The sequence below is a fragment of the Apium graveolens genome, chromosome 5, assembly GCF_009905375.1.
Source record: "Apium graveolens cultivar Ventura chromosome 5, ASM990537v1, whole genome shotgun sequence".
Lineage (NCBI taxonomy): Eukaryota > Viridiplantae > Streptophyta > Magnoliopsida > Apiales > Apiaceae > Apium > Apium graveolens.
The window spans coordinates 304,520,404-304,541,096 of record NC_133651.1 but is presented as its reverse complement, the minus strand read 5'-3'; the positions used below and the strand labels follow the sequence as shown (position 1 = coordinate 304,541,096).

General features: G+C 31.8%; 1 protein-coding gene and 1 long non-coding RNA gene across 2 annotated transcripts; both read right to left on the bottom strand.

Annotated features, from left to right (window-relative positions):
* Positions 1 to 1,458: 1,458 nt before the first annotated feature.
* LOC141659304 (phosphoribosylformylglycinamidine cyclo-ligase, chloroplastic-like) lies at positions 1,459 to 5,283 on the bottom strand. The gene is made up of 9 exons (XM_074466108.1): positions 5,151 to 5,283; positions 4,573 to 4,947; positions 3,806 to 3,900; positions 3,624 to 3,725; positions 3,484 to 3,543; positions 2,559 to 2,731; positions 2,301 to 2,403; positions 2,061 to 2,219; positions 1,459 to 1,838 (listed from the first exon to the last, which is right to left on the bottom strand). The coding sequence occupies exons 2-9, from the start codon at positions 4,934 to 4,936 to the stop codon at positions 1,668 to 1,670; spliced, it is 1,227 nt and encodes a 408-aa protein (XP_074322209.1). The 5' UTR covers positions 4,937 to 4,947; positions 5,151 to 5,283; the 3' UTR covers positions 1,459 to 1,667.
* A 3,496-nt stretch (positions 5,284 to 8,779) lies between these two features.
* On the bottom strand, positions 8,780 to 10,863 carry LOC141659303 (uncharacterized). The gene is made up of 2 exons (XR_012549709.1): positions 10,457 to 10,863; positions 8,780 to 9,041 (listed from the first exon to the last, which is right to left on the bottom strand). It is a non-coding gene; the product is annotated as an uncharacterized LOC141659303 (long non-coding RNA).
* Positions 10,864 to 20,693: the final 9,830 nt, after the last annotated feature.

The window sequence follows — 20,693 nt, the reverse complement described above, 5'->3', positions numbered from 1 at the left end:
ATTAATAATTTATAAATCATTATAAAATCATCTAACAGTCCAAAAATTACCAGAAAAATATCACAATTATCTATATTTTATTCTGAGCACATAAAAATTAAAATACTCAAATAATATCACATATAAACAGCCAAACACCAATTCCAATATCAGATAATTCACCAAAATTCACATAAAATCACATAAATAATTCCAAATAATAATAATAATAATATTTGAAAATATGGGATATTACATAAATAATATTAAAAATGTCTCCGATTAATTCGCGATTTATCGATTAATTGCTAATCGGTATCTCAACCGATTAAGTCCTATTATTAACTTTTACAACACTGGTTAATGAACATTTATGGAAACTCAATTATACAAGGTGAAATTTTATTTTGTGAACATTTACATATAATTTCTTTCTATACCATGCAGTAATTGAATACACTATATTTGACAAATCCTCTAGTGCTGAGACATTCTGATTCTCTGTTCCCACGGTTATAACAAAAAATGTTCTTATGTTATTTATATTTAAGTCCATTATTATATTAAATATTTAATTACTATCTTTAGTTAATAATTTTTCACGTTTCTATATTTCTCTTCATCTTTATATTCGTCTGTTTTATAACCGAAACCGAGCCAACTATAATCAAACCGGAATTTTTTAAATCGAAACTGAAACCGAATCTGAACCGGTGGTAAATCAAAAACCGAAAATGTTTGATTTCGGTTGCAATTCCCGTTTTATATGAAAATCGCGCCGATGGGCTCTCCCCTACTCCCGCTAGCATGAGTTATGATATCATACGAAGAAAACAATGACTCCAAGACCTCGATTAATATTCTAAGAGGCTGCTTTATCCAAATACCTTTGGTGCATCTTTTAATTCTCTTAATCTTATAGCTGAGATTGTTGACCTATCAAAGGGGATTGCTACTAATATTGGGTTTAAAAACTTAATTTTGGAGTCTGATGCACCATTGCAGTATCTACATTTTTTTAACTTTTCTCAGTATATATGATGCACTCATTCAGATGTTCTGATTTTTGATATTAGGAGTCTGCCGGAATGGTTAAATTGCACTTTGCTGTCTTCTGCGAGTAGAAAAGCCAATGGCTAACTTGTTGGCACAATTTATGCACTTGGAAGATGAATCAAATATATTCAACTATAAATAGTGATAATAAATATAAAAAGATAACTATATTTTATATTTTAATTTTATAATCACATGTTATAAATATACGAAATTATTAATCAATCATCAATCAAACAATTAAAAGAGCAGTATCTAGAAATCATTATTATTCATCTAGAATAATATTAGTGACACAAAAGCAAATTATTATCATTTAAATACAATATATAGTTTTTAGTATTGACCGTCATCATTAAGATTGACTCTGGAATAAATTAATTTTAAAAGAGAAAGTAACCAAAAATCTACTACGAAGATGAATGCTAAAAAGGGCAAGACCATCCCCGGCACTAAGCTTTTACAACAGAGTACTTGAATGTTGTAGCCTGTAGATTACATTATTTGGTACACCCTAGAATTGCATCTTGTAATACCAGAACGTATGACACATGACACATCTGTGGCCGCAAAAAAACTCACATAACATACGAAAACACTAGGTTTACAACATATCCGTGAAGGCAAATATATTATTGATACCTCACTCCAACATCCTTCACAACATCGCCAATCCGATATGCTATATTTGTCGCGTGTGCTTCTCCAAGTAGCCTAAGAGCTGCCTCCTGGCTAACAACAAGAACCATTCCGATTCCCATATTAAAGGTCCTCCTCATTTCTGCATCTTCTACTCTCCCGGCCTTAGAATAAGAGAAAGGTAAAAGGAAAATTCTAACATATGGGAAATCTTGAAACAGGTTACGGAACTATGACACTTTTTTTGCATATTTTTCGGGAACATGTCAATTTGATAATTACAACGTTTGCCAAACTATTAATTTCGTTTAGCACAATTTATTCTTTACAAATGATGGCCAGTAAAACCCAGTTATGGAAATAAAGAGGCACATGTGGCGACTTACCTTTTGTATCCACTTGAAAACAGGAGGAACAACCCAAGAATCCTTGAATATTACAGCTCCGAGACCATCAGGAAACACACGAGGGATATTATCCGTAAAACCACCGCCTGTGATGTGGGCGATTCCTTTGACACCTCCCTTGCTGATTATATCAAGCACCTGCTTTACAAAGTTTAATTATAATTATAGCAACCTTAAATATTACTGACACCGATATTTAAATCAGATATATGCGGTCACCTGCTTAACGTATATAACAGTAGGAGCCATCAATGCTTCACCTAATGTAACCGATTCACCAGGAAGATTGTCTTTCAAAGAGAGTCCACTTTTAGCAAGGACCCTACATAGATGTGTCACAAACATTCAGGCTGAATAGAAAGTATCGAGTACAAACAATTAACAAATGATTTTTTTGAGATATTTAATAATTTTGAGGTGAGTTCAACACAACAAAAAGGCAGAGGATTCTAATGCATCACAAAGGAGTTGTAAGACCTTCTGACAAGAGAGAAACCGTTTGAGTGAACCCCGCTAGAAGGTAGGCCAATTAGGACGTCTCCCTCCACAATGTTTTTCCCATTGATAACTGAATCTTTTTTTACGCTGCCAACTGCAAAACCACTAAGATCGTACTCACCATCGGCGTAGAAATCTGGCATCTCTGCAGTCTAAGGAGAAAGTGGACTTACTTCAAAGATAGAGATTCTGTTAATTTACACAAGCAAGATCAACCTACCAAACTTCCCTCTTGTGAGTTTCTTACATACATATGATGCAATGTAACATTCAGTCATTTCACCAAATGTAATTCTATGATTAAATATGTACAAACATGTAGATATCATGTAAAACAAATAAAAAGTAGCCAAGCCAAAGATGTATTAAATTTATTTGTATTTGAGGGGATAAGGTTTGTGCCTCTGTTTTTGAAGTGAAGATGATTTGTGTGTTTTGTATAGAGATGTGTTTTAACTAAAAAATCTAATATTTAAAAATTAGGCCCAATTACCGACGACTAACCAGGGCCCGAATACCAATTATCAAATTTTAATGTTCCGGCTTTAATAATATAGTATGGTATAGACAGTGTAGATAGCTACATGTTATATGAACTCCCTCAATGCTACTACATCCCAAACAAATTCTTAATGTGGTCACCAAAAATTCTAAAACGTGCTATAAATACTACATATAATATATTAGATACTAATTATATAAAAATTTGAATATATAAAAAATAATTTGGCCTTGAGATAAATTATGTATAAGTTTTAATACATTACAGGTATTCACCTTTAGCAAAGTAATCAGATGTGTAATATATTAAGACAGCTGGATTATTTTAAGTAGATACATTGCCAACACATTGACTGCGTGATTGAAGTATATTAGAAGTACCGCAGAGTAGGAGCCAAAATACCTCTCCTCCTAAAAGAACACATTCTGATTGTTGGCAGCCATCGACAATGCCTTTTATAACCTGAATTTATATCAAGCAAACATAAATAAGTTAACCTAAGTATACAAGACAAAACAGAACAGTTTAATCACAACGCATACCTTTTCAGCCAGATTAACATCAAGACGACTTGTTGCATAGTAATCAAGAAAAAATAGAGGCTTTGCACCAGAAGTAACAATGTCATTGACACTCATCGCAACCTAAAGGAAAGTACTTTAGTAACATACACAAAAGTTACTTTTTTGAATTACAAGATACATATAGATTTATTACTATCTACCAGATCAATGCCAATGGTGTCATGAATTCCAGTTTCAAATGCTAGCTTAAGCTTGGTTCCTACCCCATCTGTGCCAGCCACAAGATAGGAATCCCCTGCTCAGAAAAGGGAGAAAATTATTAAAATTAGAAATCCCAGAAATGAGGAAGAAGAGAAGCGGTCGAAATGGCTAGTGATTCTGACTGATACATCGAAATTGCCTCCCCTATTTGTCCTATTTGTATGTTACTGCTTTCCCAGTACATAAATTTAGAATTTGTTCAAAACATTTTTACGACTTCTATCGTAGATTAGTAAACTATCGAAAATTATAACTTCCATAGTAAGATCAACCTAATACCAACAAGTATATAACGTATGCAATTTCCAAAGTAATACGAAGAAGCAATCTCTACCTATGACTTCGGTTGAACTGCACATTTGCAGACTTATAACTCTGAGTTCCTAACCACTTACGAATAGAAAGAGTGATGGAGAATAAAAACTACAAATTTTTGGGTAAGGGAAAAAGCCCAATTTTTTTTATAAGATCATGAGAGCAGAAATAAAGTTATACAAATGACATAAAGTATTGAAGGACCCCCCCTAAATTCAACTTCCTTAAAGCTGAAATCTATAGTTTTTTTTGCAGCAACATTTATATCGCGAACCAGTCTAACAGGCTACATAATTTAGATACCAAATTCACACAGCAATCAACACATTTCTTTTCTAAAAGATCCGTACAGAGCCAAAATTTCATCTAAAAACCAAGGAGAAAGCAATACCAAAAGGATAAAGTCCACCAAAACCTCCAATTCCAGGGGCCATTTTCGCGATTCTTTTAACAAGCTCTGATCCAGCATCTATATCAACTCCCGCACTCTTATAAGTAAGCCCATCCTCACACGTATTACCGCCATCCACATCGTTTTTCATCATTGCACACACAATCCCACTCCTAACCCTTCTGTATCTTCTACACACGCCTTCTTTCCAACCCAACGAATAATTAAAACACCTACTCGAGAAACTACGGTCCAACAAGACACGTAAATGCGCAACAGATGTGTCTGATTTTGGACAAGAAGGGCTAATGGAAGTTACATTGCATCTTGACAGTTCAAGATTTGCTCCAAAGGTCATACTCATACTTTCGAGAGCTACAAATTGATATCAGAAATTAAACATCACAATAAGACCTCTTATAGTTATATATATAAACAGCTCGTTAATCATAACAGTAATTACAACACACAAATTAAAGAATTCAAGTAGAGATTCAAAACAAACACAATTGAAATGGGTGTGTGTATATACATAAGAGAAATGAAAATAAATGAAGAAAGGGTGTGTATAAACTTACCGCCAGGACAGGAGAAGAAGAAGAGAGAGTGAGGGGTAGCCTAGGGTTTAAGCAAGAATGTCCCCCAATTTGTATTTTAACAAAATATTAAGCCAGGGTTTTACTTTTTTCGTAGACAATAGTAACCTTTTTTGGTTTTTTCCCCATTTCTTATGCTTTGTAATATTGTTGTCGAATGTTTATCTAAAATGTTTCTATTTAGAAAATGTTCGATTGTGATATAAGAAATGTTAACATGTCGACAGTAATTTATAATTTTCTTTGCCAAATTTAAAGAAAATTTTATTAATAACCTGAATGAAATTTAATCGGGACAAACCCTCAATTAATTATCAACCAGATTGAAAATAAATAGAACTAAATAGTTAGCCGTCTTATTTCCAGATTGTTTAACAAACTGAATATAAATATTCTAAAAATTTAAAATGAAGGTAATGTTTTTCCGGGCAATTCATCATGCATCTCCCCGAAAACAATAATTTCATAATTGACTCTCAAGTTAATTCCATAGTGCAATGTTGAGAGGACTCAGTTACAACAACTGAGTTTATAGGCCTCGTATTATGAACAAATATTTTTTTTGTGATAGTTGATCACATGTGATTTTCACCACCATTCCAAGTGCACCACAGCTCTAGCTATAAACCTGCTGAAAGTGTTGTTGATGCGAGATATCTAAATCTCCCACTACACCATCAATTTCATTTTCAACACAAACAACACATGATACAAAGCGAGACATGTCGCAGAAAGGGGACAATCAAACACACAAATAATAACTTAAACAGAAAAATACGAAAAAAATTCAAACTTCGAAAATCTCGGAATAACACCAAATTGTAATATGTTGTTAGACGAAAGATTTTGAATCCAAAAACTAAATTTTATTATAAAATCCAAGTTTTTACTTTAGTAGATCTAAAAACTAAAGTGAAGAATTATAATGGAGTTTTCGAGTTTTCTGGGAGATTTTATTGAAGAAAAAGCACACAAAAGGAGGAGATGAAGATAAATATGGAGATAAAGATAGAGATAGGTAAAAAAGGTGAAAAAGAAGGTAGGGCGGCTAGGGTTAGAAGAAGGTAGGGTGGCCGACTCTCATTCCTGTAATTATATATTATAAAAATACTAACTTTTAAAGAATTATTTATAATTTTAAAATTTTGAACATATTATTAACTTTAATTTTGATGCATTTTTTTGTGGATCGACATTAAATATTATAAAAGTAAAATTATTGAGTTCACATGTTGACATGTATTCTATATATAACTTTTAATATAATTAGGGAATTGATAAATAAACTTCAAAAATTATTATTTAAACTCAAATTGTCTTGTAAATGACATAAATATCTCGACGAAGGACAAATTCAATGATTTTTACTATTATAACATATTAGCTTAAAACTTGTGCGATGCACGGATCACACAGATTTTTTTAATATTATTAATTTTTTTAATTTTTTTTGAATTCAATTCTTAAATTTTGTTCATTTAAACTTTAAATTATATGACTTCGTAATAATTATATTAGTAGACGTCTATGTTCATAACTTTTAGAATATTTAAACTTGTTTAAAGTGATAGTCTTAGTAAGGGGAAAATGTTATTATAACGAAATTATTATTTTATTGAGAATAAAAATATAATGTTTACATTATGTTGGGATCTTAAAAAATATTATTTTAGCATGATTATAACTTAATATATTAACTCTAATTCTATAAAATATATTTGGAAAAGACAATATTACTGATTGAACGATATAGTTTTATTGATAATTCTATGTATATTTTTTTAAAAATATTATTTATGTTTTTATTAAAATTTGATTTTTTAGTTTACATCAATAGGATACAAATTATACTTAGTTTAATATTAATTTGATTTATCTCGGATCAGTGGTTTACATTATTTTATTTTAGCCCGATGCCCAATACAACGACCAAATCAAAGTAATTATTTTTAGTTTAATTTTAACTTTTTTTAAATTATGGATCAATAAGATAATTTTATTTTAGACTGACTAATTAGTATATATGATTTTACTTTTGTTGGTCGAATTGTATTTTTATTTTATTTTTGTGTTAGTCTGAATCAATTGCATAATGTATTTTTTTATTTTAGTTTTGTGTTATTATTTTATTTATCCAAGTTCATTAGTATAATTTTTTTAGGAGAATTGATAATATTATTATTTTATCTTAGTTCGATTTGCATGATATCTCAACTAAATCTTAATAATTATATTTAGTTTGCTTAAATTTAATTTAACCGAAGTAACACATTAAATAATAAAGAACTTGATATGAATTAAAATATAAATTGGTAGAAGAAGTTGAATTTAATATAAATTATAATGATATAGAGTTCGATATAAAATATGATTGAAATTGATAAATTAATAGAGGCAGTTTACTTAAATATCAATTAGAATTAAAATTGATCGATCCAATAATTAGAATAATTAAGTAAGTGTAATTAAATAATTTCAGCAAGTACCGACCGACTACCAAACTTTTAATATTACGTATATTATAATAGTATAGATGAGAAAATATGTAATAAAAATATTTAAAATTTTAAAATGGAGCTTAAATATTAAAAGCGGAATTTATTTAACAATTTCTAAACCAATTTGTTTCACATGCATTGCATTTTATATGTTCCACGTACATTTATCATCCAGGCATACAGTATACAGTATTAGGGAAAATGGGCCCACGGTGAAATTTAGGCTTGTATTTATATATTCTAAATAAAATATATTTATCAGCACCAGTCAAAATAAGGTGTCCCAGTTGTAACTCATTTATCAAAATCATTTCATTTAAGTTTTGACTAGTCAAAATAAAGTGTCACACTTGTTACTCATTTATCAAAGCCATTTCATTTAAGCTTTGTTTCAATATTCAATAAGCCCACCAATTTAAGATAAATTTAAACGGTGTTTTACCATTTGAGTATTTTTCACGTAAATTTAAGTGTTTTTTCAATAATTTTACGTGTCTCTAATTAGTTAGATGTTATTATTTATATTTAATTCTTAGGCCGGTCACCTATCTAAGTGTCCGAGACATATTTATATATTTATAAGCTAATTTATATACAATAAACATAATCATGTAATTTCTCATTACCTTTACGGATCTGTACCAAACAAATAATACAATTCAGGGTAATTTCTTTACTTTCTGCTCCTTTTCCTTTCTTTTCATTCCGTTTTCCGACACGCCTCCTTAAACCTTATTTGGAAGGAGGGAGGGAGGTGTTGGGTTAAACTAGGTTTTCCGTCCCAACCCAACCCAACCCAACCCACTCCCTTCCAACCCCGTCCAAATACAGCCTTAAAGTTTTGATTGGTGATTGAAATTGAGTTATAATATAGCTGAAAACTGTTTAAGAATGGATGGAACTTGAGTTTTATGAGAGAATAAGATAACCCAAGTTGCTTTAGAAAAACCATCACTATTGTAAGACAATAAATGTAGTTATTGCGAGGAGACTTCATGTAAGGCCATCAGAAATCTAAGCGAAATAATTCAAAAATAGAAGTACTTTCAGGAGTACTTTTGGAAAAACAACTTTGTGTTGCTTAGCAAAATGATACATATCACCCGCAATCGATGAAATTAGAGGGTACAACGAGTATTTTATTAAGAACGGCAGTAGAAGGATGTCACATTCTACTGTGCCATAACATTGCATTGTTGTTTACATTAGTTACATTACATCTAGGACTATCTGTAAATTTGAGAACATTGGAGCTAAACATGCTAGTTTTACTGACATTACTAACTGACACAAATGGTTGAAGTAGATGAGAAACATTAAATTTGTAGACTCCATCTTGCAGTTTACCAATCCCTCTCCTTCCTCAAGGTAAAGCCTGCAGAATACAAGAAGTTGCAGAGAAATTGAGTTTATTGGAAGGATTAAGAAGTAGTTTGGCTATGGAGATTAATTGCAGGTAAATTCAGGAACACATAAAAGTTCAGATAATAGAATATATGGAGTTAGTTGAATGCTGCCAACATGAGTAATGGCCACTGTTTTATCATCTGATAAATACAACTCAGCTTGCATAGGCTGATAGGAGAAACATTATGCATAAGTTATTTATAGCATGCAATATGGTTAGTAGCACCAGAGTCCAGTATCCAAGTATCATAAGGAGATTTATCATCAGTTAATAATGAATGAACAATCACAGTTGAATAGGAGACACTGGTACCAGTCATTTGTGAAGTAGTAAAAGAACATTCCATTGATTGCTTTGTATAATGGACTCTTGAATAGTTTTAGACAACTGATTACACTATGCTTCTATAAACCACATAGAAGCTTGTCCACTCTGAAGAAATAGCAGTAGACATTGAAGAGAAGGAATGTACATACACTTGAGCTGCTGATTTGACATTTGAAGTTCCAGAAGTAGAAGTAGATAAGTGTTTTGGTTTAGGCTTTGGTTTCCCATGAAGACGATGCCACTCTGGACAGCCATGTAGGTAGAAATACTCATCTCTGGTGTGACCAGCATTGCTACAGAATTCACAGAATATAGGATCACCTTTATTTGAATACCGTTATTGACAGTCTGTTATTGTCTTGAGTTCTTAAACTTGGATAAATTATTATACTTAACGTTCATCACCCTACTGTCAGTAATAGATGATTGAGAGATTTTGGCAAACTCACGTTGAGATTCTTCTTGAAACAACAGAGAAAATGCCTGACTAATTGTTGGAACTGGTTGTGTCATCAATGGTTGACCACAAACAACAGTATACAGGTCATTTAAGCCCGTAAGAAATTAACCGAGCTTAATCACGTTCTCATATTTGTCCAATTTCAGAACATTACCACATGCACAGGTAATTTTAGCACAAACACACTTAGGCAATTGACTCAAATTATCAATTTCAGCAATCAGAGTACTAAATTTCGAGAAACAGGCAGTAATGGACATGGAACCTTGCTGAATAGATACAATATCTTTTCCTAACTGAAATACTCTAGGAATATTAGACTGAGAAAAATGTATCGCTAAATCGTCCCAAATCTCTTTAGCAGTCAGAAAAATTTGCAACGCTATCACGAATTTGTATGGTCATTGAGTTCAATAACCAGGACACTACCATATTATTGTATCTCGACCACATAGGGAATTGAACTGTAGTAACAGGAGGTTTAGGTAATGTTCCATCAATTATACATAACTTTATTTTTACAGATAAGGCATTAAAGACAACACGATTCCATTGATAATAGTTGTGATCTATAAGCAATTGAGTAACCACTAACCAGAGATGTGCATGGATTATCAGATGTTTGAAGAAAGCACGGATGATTTGCATCTATCATCGTTGAAAGTGGTGGAGAAGTATTAGAGGTTGTACCAGCTATTGTAGAGCTTGCACCGGCCGTTGCTGCAGCGTAAGTCATCATAAAAAACACGTAATTGTAGATCAGATGAGTCAGAGTAAGAGATATTCCAGATCAAGAGAGATTACTGCCGATTGAGAAAGATGAGATCGAGAATGGTAAAAAATCAAGTGAAATTATAAATCAAAAAGATGTAATTGATTTCAAGTTACAAAATACGAAAGACGTTGAAACAGCGAATTAAAACGATCACCCTCAAATAATTTAGGCCTCATTTCATAAATCTAAACAAAAATTTCTGAATTGTTAAAATTCTGAACGAATGATTAATAATGTGAACAAATGAGGTTCTTTATTAAATTAATATTAAATTTTTCTAAATGATAAATTTATAAATTTATAATATTTTATTTATTTATTTCATACTCTATGGTATACCTTTTAAAAAATTTTATAATCTCTATATTGATATTACTAATCATTTTAGTGCTACTCAAAAGAATTAAAATGTTATTTAGACATTTATCAAAAAAGAAAAGTAGAAAGAAGATAAGATATCTGTTAATAAAATTTTTAGTGAGAAATGATTTTTAAGTATAATAAATATTAAATTAGTAAAATAATAACCACATTAGGAGGCTACAAATGAAGTTTGATTGCACAATAATATTATTTTTTTTTGTGAGGGTGCTAACTGCTAAACATGGGAGAGAGGAGTCATTGTTATCGGTAAAAGAAGCAGGGAATGGTTCGTCTAAATTTTTTCATGGTCCAGTGATTGATCAGATAAATGAGAATCGTCCAGCTACATGAAAATATAACCAAGCAATCAGAATATTAAAATATTAATTCGTCCAGTTCTGGAGGAATCATTCTTCTGCAAACAAATGAACCCTTAGTTGTTGTAATGACTGTTATAGTTTGAGTACTTTCTACGCATTTATTTGTGATTTTGTATTTGGATTTGACAGGGAGTGCTATTAATTACAGATTAGATTTTTTTTTCAAGTTTTTTGTTTTTTTTGCCAATTTCTTACCTAATTTAATTTGATTATCTCTTTACAAACTGATTTGATTGGTTCTGCATGGATATATTATCATCATTTATAATATTCTTCTAAAATTTTCACAAAATATTTTACTAAAATTTCTGAAATATACTTATCATCCTAATATATTCTCCTAAAATTTCTATAATTTCTTTAAAAAAAACTTATCATCTTGGTATTTACCTAATTTTTTTATACCGGTTCTTCTCTTTATTCTAAAATCAACTTACTATATTATATTTTTCCAAAAATTTCTTTTAATAGTTAGCTTATGAAATATTAGAAAGACAAGCATTCATAAATATTTATCATCATTCGTAAGATAAATATTACAAATACAAGTATTTATAAATATTTATCATCATTCTTAATATTTTTCTAAGTTATTTACAACATATTCCATTAAAATTTTTGAAATTGATGTCATTATATTATTCTCCAAAAACTTTCCTTTCTCTTCAAATCAACTTACCATCTCAATATTTTCCTAATATTCGTTTATAAGAGACATGTTTGGTTTGATTTTTATTCTTTTTAAGGAAATCTCTCCTCTTTATCCTAAAATCAACTTATTTTATTTTATTTTTCTAAAAATTTCCAATCTTAAAAAAGTTGAATTTATTTAAACAAATCTAGGAAGTTATTCTTCCTTTCTATTTAGACTTCCCCGGCAACAAAATACGGGTACTGCAATTCCCGGACATTCATTTTTCATATTTTATTTGAGTTACTTATTCATAATACTTATTTTTAAATATGAACTAAGGTATTTTTTCACTAATAACTATCTTCGTGTTATTTCAAAAAAAAACTATCTTGATTTTTTTCTTAACTTTTTTAATACATAAAATCATATATATATATATATATATATCAAATGATGTATCTTTTCAATTTTATTTTTTATTAATGATTTAACAAATACATTTATTATTATTCTAACATATGAATTAAATATATTGCAATTGTACATTTTAAGTTTTAAAAAATAAAAAATAAATTGAATTAATGTTAATGTTTTTATTTGCAATTTCTTATGCTAACTAAATTTTAAATGTCAAATATTATTACATAGATTTTAAAATAAATATTAAAAAATATGATTAACACTTATATTATACCTTAGCAAAAATTAAGTTATAATTTGTTAATTTTTATATATATGTATATTTTCAGCTTTACTTATAATAATAATATATGAATTGTTTTTATTTTCGGACCCAGAAGTGCTACAAACCTAGGTAGGGTTGTGTAAGTGACTTCCCACATTTTACCGTCATTTTTACTTCTCGGTAACTTATAATACCTATTATTTGTCAAACCAAATAATTATTCAAATTAATACTTCCTAGGTAATTCAAATACCCATATAAATGCGTGTCAACCAAACCACCTCTAAAATGGCTCATTTGCTTCCACTCTGAAAGCACATGAATTATTTCATTAGTATTCATTACTTTTCTTTTTGTACATTCAGGATCGGTTTATTTGCGGGCTTATAAGTTACTTACCGTTTATAAACCCACAATAATTTATCAAGGGAATTGATAAATAAATTCCAATTTTTACTATTTAAACTCCAAATCTTATTTTGAGATATTAAATACCATAATTACCCTTAATCTTTAATATTTGTTTATTTTATATGTATCAAGAATTTCAGTGTTCAAAACTCTTTCTCAAGAATAAGACTCCGTGAATTGATTCCTTTCTATAAACCCTCTTCCACTTTTTTTCCCTCTCGATATAAATTATGGATGAAGAAGCAGGAGACGATATTTTAGCAGATCTACACGACATCATTGAACTTCTTCGGATAAAAGATGTGGAGGAACTCTATGAATCATATGAGTTGTGGCATAACAATCAGGTCATGAAAAAAGGTAATTCTATGACTAGAATCTAACTCCAAATTGTGCTTGAGATTTTTGTCATAAAAAACTTGTGATTTATTAATTTTTACATTGAGCATGTACTTAATTGGACTTTAATCACTGTCATGTGTATTTAGATGTAACTACATTCGAAAATGATCCAATCGCAAATGGGTGTGATACGATACTGGTCATTTCAACCAGAGATTTTTCAACTTGTGAGGAACTTTTGAATAATGTTCGTGAGATTGTATTGAAGTAGGATTTGTGACGAAAATTAAAAAATCAAAGAAAAATTGTTACGTTATAATTGGTTGCGACAAGGGAGGTATGTATCACTCAAATAAATCACATGAGGAAAAGAGAAGAAAAGTGACAGGCTCTAGGTTAATTAATTGTCCCTTTGAAGTTTGGGGAAAAAGAAAAAAGGATGGAGTATGAAAGTTGGACATAAAAAATTTGTCTCATAACCATGAAGCTTCAGAGGACATGTTTGGTCATCCTTATTTTCGTCGTTTTACTAGTGAAGAGGGTCAGCGAATTCAAGAGATGACAAGGGAAAGTATTCCACCGCATCAGATACTCACATGTTCGTGCAAATATTAAAAGGGAAAGCTTGAATGGGCGCTCAAATATTTAGGCTTTGTTTGAAGAATTTGGTCAAAATAATTTCATTTATGATATTGAGCGTGATGAGAGTGGACATCTGACTCACCTTTTTTTTGCGCATCCTCTATCCATAAAACTAACAAAGACCTATTCTAATGTCTTTGTCATGGATTGCACATATAAGACCAACAAGTTTAAAATGCCACTACTTGATGTTATTGGAGCGAGTAGTTTTAATGGTTCATTTTATTCTTGTTTGTTTTTCTACGAAAAGAAGAAGAAAATGATTATATATGGGCATTGAAAAGGTTTAAGAAGATTTTAGATGGGAACCAACCTCAAGTAAATGTTTCCGATAGAGAGATTGTTTTGCTAAATGCTATAAACTTGTGTTCCCAAATACATGACATCTTTTTTTGTATATGGCATATTGAGAAAAATATTCTTGCAAAATGTAAAAGATTTTTTGATGATAAAGAAGGATGGGGCACATTTTTGTTAACTTGGACTAATTTGATTCAATCTCCTGATAAGTTATATTTTGGCCGAAATATAAGTCTTTTTGAAGCTCAGTATGCAGACAAAGGTTCTTTATTGAATTATATCAAAACTACATGAATTCCGTACAAGGAGAGGTTTTTGTTCGCATGGACAAATAATTTTATGCACTTGGGTAATCATGTTATGTCAAGGGCAGAAGGTGCTCACGTCGTTTTGAACCAATATTTTGTTATAGCAAGGGCATTGTCATATTGCTGACAAGGAAAAAAATAATAAACTCTGATATGCTAAACTCTGATTAAACTATGATATAAACTCTGATATGCCAGCTCAGGTCCAGCACAACACAGCTCAGCAAAAGTTAGTTACAGATTAGGTCATTCCATTTTGGCGGGAAATTCTGTTAGGATTCTGTTACATTGTTTTTCTTTTCTCTCCATGTATAAGTACTGGATTGATATATCAGATTGGGTTATGAATAAAAATGTTGAAAATTTAATCTCTCTTCTCATCTCTTTCTCTCTCTCTGTTAATTCTTCTTCTTCATTTTCCGAATTGTTTATCTAGCTTCAGCAGAGCTTAAGCTCGGCTAATCAGATTGTTTCTTCAATTGTAAAATTGATAATTCTATCTTCAATCTTTATCATTGGTATCAGAGCATTTCGATTCTGTTAAATATATACGTATACAATACATACACTCGTTTGTACACTGGCTAAAATAAGGAAAGCAGCATCCATGGAAGATCATGTCAAGCTCATGGAGAAGAAACTGAAAACATATAATCAGAGACAGGATTTACAAAATAAAAAGTTTGAAGATACGCTTGTGAGATTGATGCAGTCGGTTGATGAAATTAAGTCTCAAATGAAAGGTGCAAGCACGTCTAGGAACCATGGTGATGTTCACCATAAAGGTGATGATCAGGTCATTGTTACTGAAACAGGTACTAATCGATCATTTAAGTTCACTCCAAAACTAGATTTTCCTAAATTTGATGGGTCAAACCCTGGGAATTGGATTAGGAAGTGCACTAGATACTTTGATTTGTGTAAAATTGTATCTGATCAAAAAGTTAGTCTAGCTTCACTGTATATGGCTGATAAGGCTGAAACTTGGGTGACTAGTTACTTAATTGTGAGGAAGTGTATGAAGTGGGATGATTTCATAATTGACCTAATACCTAGGTTCAGAGATGATAGTGCTGGTAAAATTGTTGAGCAATTCAATAAGTTGCAACAGACAGGATTATTAGAAGATTATATTGATGAATTTGAAGGCGTAAGATCACTGATGTTGCAATATAATCATGTGCTACCAAATTCTTATGTTCTAGATAGTTTTGTTGGAGGATTGAAGGCTATTGTGAAGCCTTTTGTGAAGGCTTTTAAGCCTGCAAACATTGCAGATGCAATTGAATATGCAAGATTGAAAGACGAATCTCTTGCTGTTTCTTATAAGTCCACAAAACCAAATAACTATTCTACATGTAGTCAACCAAAAACAGGTCAAAATATACCCTTACTAGCCAATACAGGTCCACCTTTGTTACCAACTCCAAAATTTAAGCAAGGATCATATATTGTAAAAGGAAATTATAAATTTAGGTTCATTCCTGCTGATGTCAGGGCTGAAAAAATAGCAAAAGGTCTTTGCTATTACTGTGATCAGGCTTATGAGAGAGGTCATAAGTGCAAGTTTAAAGGACCTCAGCTGTTTACAGTAGAGGTGTCAGGGGAATTAGTGAGTTCTGAGATGGATCTGAAGGGTGATGAGTTGACTAATGAAAGTTGTTATAAAGTCAATGGTGTTGTAGAGCCTGTAATATCAGTTAATGCTTTAGCAGGTAACCAAAATTTTCAGACTATGAGATTGAAAGGGATTTCTATGGGAAAACCAGTGCACATTTTGGTTGATTCTGGAAGTACACACAATTTCTTGGATATTAACTTTGCAAACAAGTTGGGATGCAAAGTAGAAGAGGTTACAACACAGGCAATTACTGTTGCAGATGGTAATCACATTATCTGTAAACATGTGTGTAAAGAGTTCTCCGGGATTATGAATGGTAAGGAATTTATAACAGAAGTGATGTTAATTTCTTTGGGAAGTTGTGATATGGTCTTAGAAATTCAGTGGTTATCAACATTGGGACCAGTTTATTGGGATTTCAAGAAATTAAAAATGGAGTTTATTCTTGATGATGAACATATATCTTTGAAAGGTATTCCTCAGAAGAAGGTTAAGGTGATTGAAGGGAATCCTTCTGTCAAGCTTATGCAGAATGCTGCTAACTGTTTTCTTATTCAAGTGAGGTCATTATCTTCAGTGCTCTTGTGCAATACAAAAGTGCACTCAAAGATGGATTCACCAAATACAGAAGTGCACTCAAAGATGGATTCACCAGCCCCTTCCATAGAAGATTGCTTAGAGTTTTAGAAACTGAAACAGACATATGTGTCTGTATTTGATGAACCTAAAGATTTGCCACCAATTAGAGGAATATTTGATCACAAAATTCCTTTAAAAGAAGGAGGAGAGGGACCAGTGAATATCAGGCCTTACAGATATCCTTTGAAGAAAAGGGACATTATTGAAAAACTTATTCAAGAAATGTTGGAAAGAGGTATAATTCAGGACATCTCTTCACCTTTTGCTTCTCCAATAGTTTTGGTAGGGAAAAAAGATGGTACTTGGAGGTTATGCATAGATTATAGGGAACTTAATAGAAAAACTATTAAAGACAAGTTCCCTATTCCAGTAATTGATGAGCTTATTGATGAATTATCAGGTGCTAAAGTCTTCAGTAAATTGGATCTCAGGTCAGGGTATCATCAACTAAGGCTACATCCTGATGATGTGTTTAAAACTGCATTTAAAACACATACTAGACATTATGAGTTATTGGTTATGCCTTTTGGCTTAACCAATGCTCCAGCCTCATTTCAAAGCCGGATGAATGCTATTTTTAGGCCTTTGTTAAGGAAATCTGTTATGGTATTCTTTGATGATGTGTTGGTATACAATAAGAATCTTCAAGAGCATTGGTTACATCTGGAAGCAGTGTTACAGTTGATGAGTAAAAATGACATGCATATTAAGCCAAGTAAGTGTTTCTTTGCTGTCAAAAAGATTGAGTATCTAGGACATTTTATTTCAGAAAAAAGGTATAGAAACTGATCCTCAGAAGTTAGCTGCTGTTAATAGTTGGCAAGTTCCCACCACTGTGAAAGAGTTAAGGGGATTTTTAGGATTAGCTGGCTATTGTAGAAAGTTTGTTAAGGATTATGCTTTGATTAACAAGCCTTTAACTGATTTGCTGAGAATTGGAGCATTTTAATGGTCTACAGAAGCTCAACATGCTTTTGAAAAACTTAAACAGGCTCTTACTACAGCTCCAATGTTGGTTGTTCCTGATTTTGAAGAGACATTTGTCATAGAGACAGATGCATCCAAGAGAGGGATTGGTGCTGTTTTAATGCAAAAAAAATCACCCTTTAGCATTTATCAGTAGATCTTTGGGTCCTAAATGGCAAAAATTATCTGTTTATTAGAAAGAATTACTAGCCATAGTTTTTCAGTTCAGAAATGGGAACAATATCTATCTAGTGGCCATTTTATCATTAAGACAGATCAGAAAAGCTTAAAATGGTTATTGCAGCAAAAGGTTTCCACTCCTTTTCAACAGTTCTGGCTATCAAAACTACTTGGTTTTGATTATGATATTCAATATAAGCATGGTAAAGAAAATATAGCTGCAGATGCATTGTCAAGGGCAAAAGGAGCTGAGATTCTTTGTTTGGCTATTTCTGTAGTAGCTTCTAATCTAGAAGATCTAATCAAGGACATTTATAAGAATGATCAATGGCTTGAAGGTATTCTGCAATATTTTCAGAGAAATGAGAATGTGAACCATTTTTCCTTTCTAGATGGTTTGTTAAGGAAGAATAATAAACTTGTAATTGGAAACTCAGGAGATCTTCAGACAAAAATTATCAGTTGGCATCATTCATCTGCTGAAGGAGGTCATTCAGGGAGGGATTTAACTTTGAAAAGACTTAAAAACCTATTCTATTGGAAATGAATGTCTGTGCAAGTGAGTCAATTCATTCAAAATTGTCAAGTCTGTCAAAGGAATAAGGCTGACTTAGCTTCTTATCCTGGCTTATTACAACCATTGCCAATTCCCAATGAGATATGGACATATATTTCTATGGATTTCATCACTGGCTTACCTAAATCTCAAGGTAAAACTGTTATCCTTGTAGTGGTGGATAGATTGAGCAAATATGCTCATTTCATGGCCCTTTCTCATCCATATACTGCAGTTGGAGTGGCTCGGGTTTACTTAGACAATGTTTTTAAACTGCATGGTTGGCCTAGATCTATAGTAAGTGATAGAGACAGTGTTTTTCTAAGTACCTTCTGGAAAAGTCTCTTCTCTATTCATGGTACTGACTTTCTGCTATCATCAGCTTACCATCCTGCTACTGATGGCTAGAAAGAGGTTGTTAACAGGGGCCTTGAAAATTATTTGAGATGTATGTGCAGTACTAATGAAAGGGATTGGAATTCTTGGTTACCATTATCAGAATGGTGGTACAATACTCATTTTTATACTGCTATTAGGATGACACCTTATGAGGTAGTTTATGGTCAACCTCCTCCATTACATTTGCCTTATTTGCCTAGGGAAATTTTGAATGATGAGGTTGACAGGAGTTTGTAAAGAAGGGAACAAATTTTGATTGATCTTAAAAATCATTTGACTAAGGCTCAACAGAGAATGAAGAACCAAGCTGATAAGCATAGATCACATAAATTTTTCAATAAGTGATTGGGTTTGGTTGAAACTTCAGCCTTATAGACAACAATCTGTGCAGTATATAGCTAATAATAAACTTTCTGCAAAGTTTTATGGCCCTTTTCAAGTCATTGCTAAGATTGGAAAGGTGGCTTATAAGCTCAAACTTCCATCATCTGTTGGTATACATGATGTCTTTCATGTTTCTCAGCTTAAGGCTTTTCATGGAGACCTTCTATTAACTGTTACTTTGCCTACATCAAAAGAAACTGCAGCTAAAACTAGAATGCCTCAGGCTATTCTGGATAGAAGAGTTCAGAAAGTTCACAATGCTGTTGAAGTGTAGTTCTTGGTGCATTGGAAAGGCTTGCCAGAATCTGAAGCAACTTGGGAAGTGGCTGCTGATTTTGTTAATCAATTCCCGGAATTTCCGTACTATTGATGACTTGAGGACAAGTCTTTGAAAAGCAGGGAGATATGTTATAGCAAGGGCATTGTCATATTGCTGACAAGGAAAAAAATAATAAACTCTGATATGCTAAACTCTGATATAAACTCTGATATGCCAGCTCAGGTCCAGCACAACACAGCTCAGGAAAAGTTAGTTACAGATTAGGTCATTCCATTTTGGCGGGAAATTCTGTTAGGATTCCGTTACATTGTTTTTCTTTTCTCTCAATGTATAAGTACTGGATTGATATCAGATTGGGTTATGAATAAAAATGTTAAAAATTTAATCTCTCTTCTCATCTCTTTCTCTCTCTATCTCTCTCTCTGTTAATTCTTCTTCTTCATTTTCCGAATTGTTTATCTAGCTTCATCAGAGCTTAAGCTCGGCTAATCAGATTGTTCCTTCGATTGTAAAGATTAATAATTCTATCTTCAATCTTTATCATATTTATATGTTTCTACAGGTGATTTCCGTGATGTAAAAGACAAAATTTCTTTGGCAATCGAGAATTAGTACCAAGAAATCAAAACCAGAGTTGCAAGTGAAAAGGTACGTATACCACATAAGTTTCGTATTCCTTTATTTCGGAAACTTATTTGACATTTCAGTGTTTGCTTTTAGTCAATTATATAAATAATATAAGTTAGCAACAATACCACGAGTTTTAACAATCACTTTAAGTCACATTTTTCAAATTCTATGGGACTTCCATGTGCGTACAAGATAAGAGAATTGGATAAAGAAGGCATATCGCATCTTAATGAAATTCATCCACAATGGAGGATTGATACAAAATCATTCCTTGATAGTAATACTTCATCGAATGATCGAAATGATGACATTGACGTACTTCTTAAAGAGATTCGAG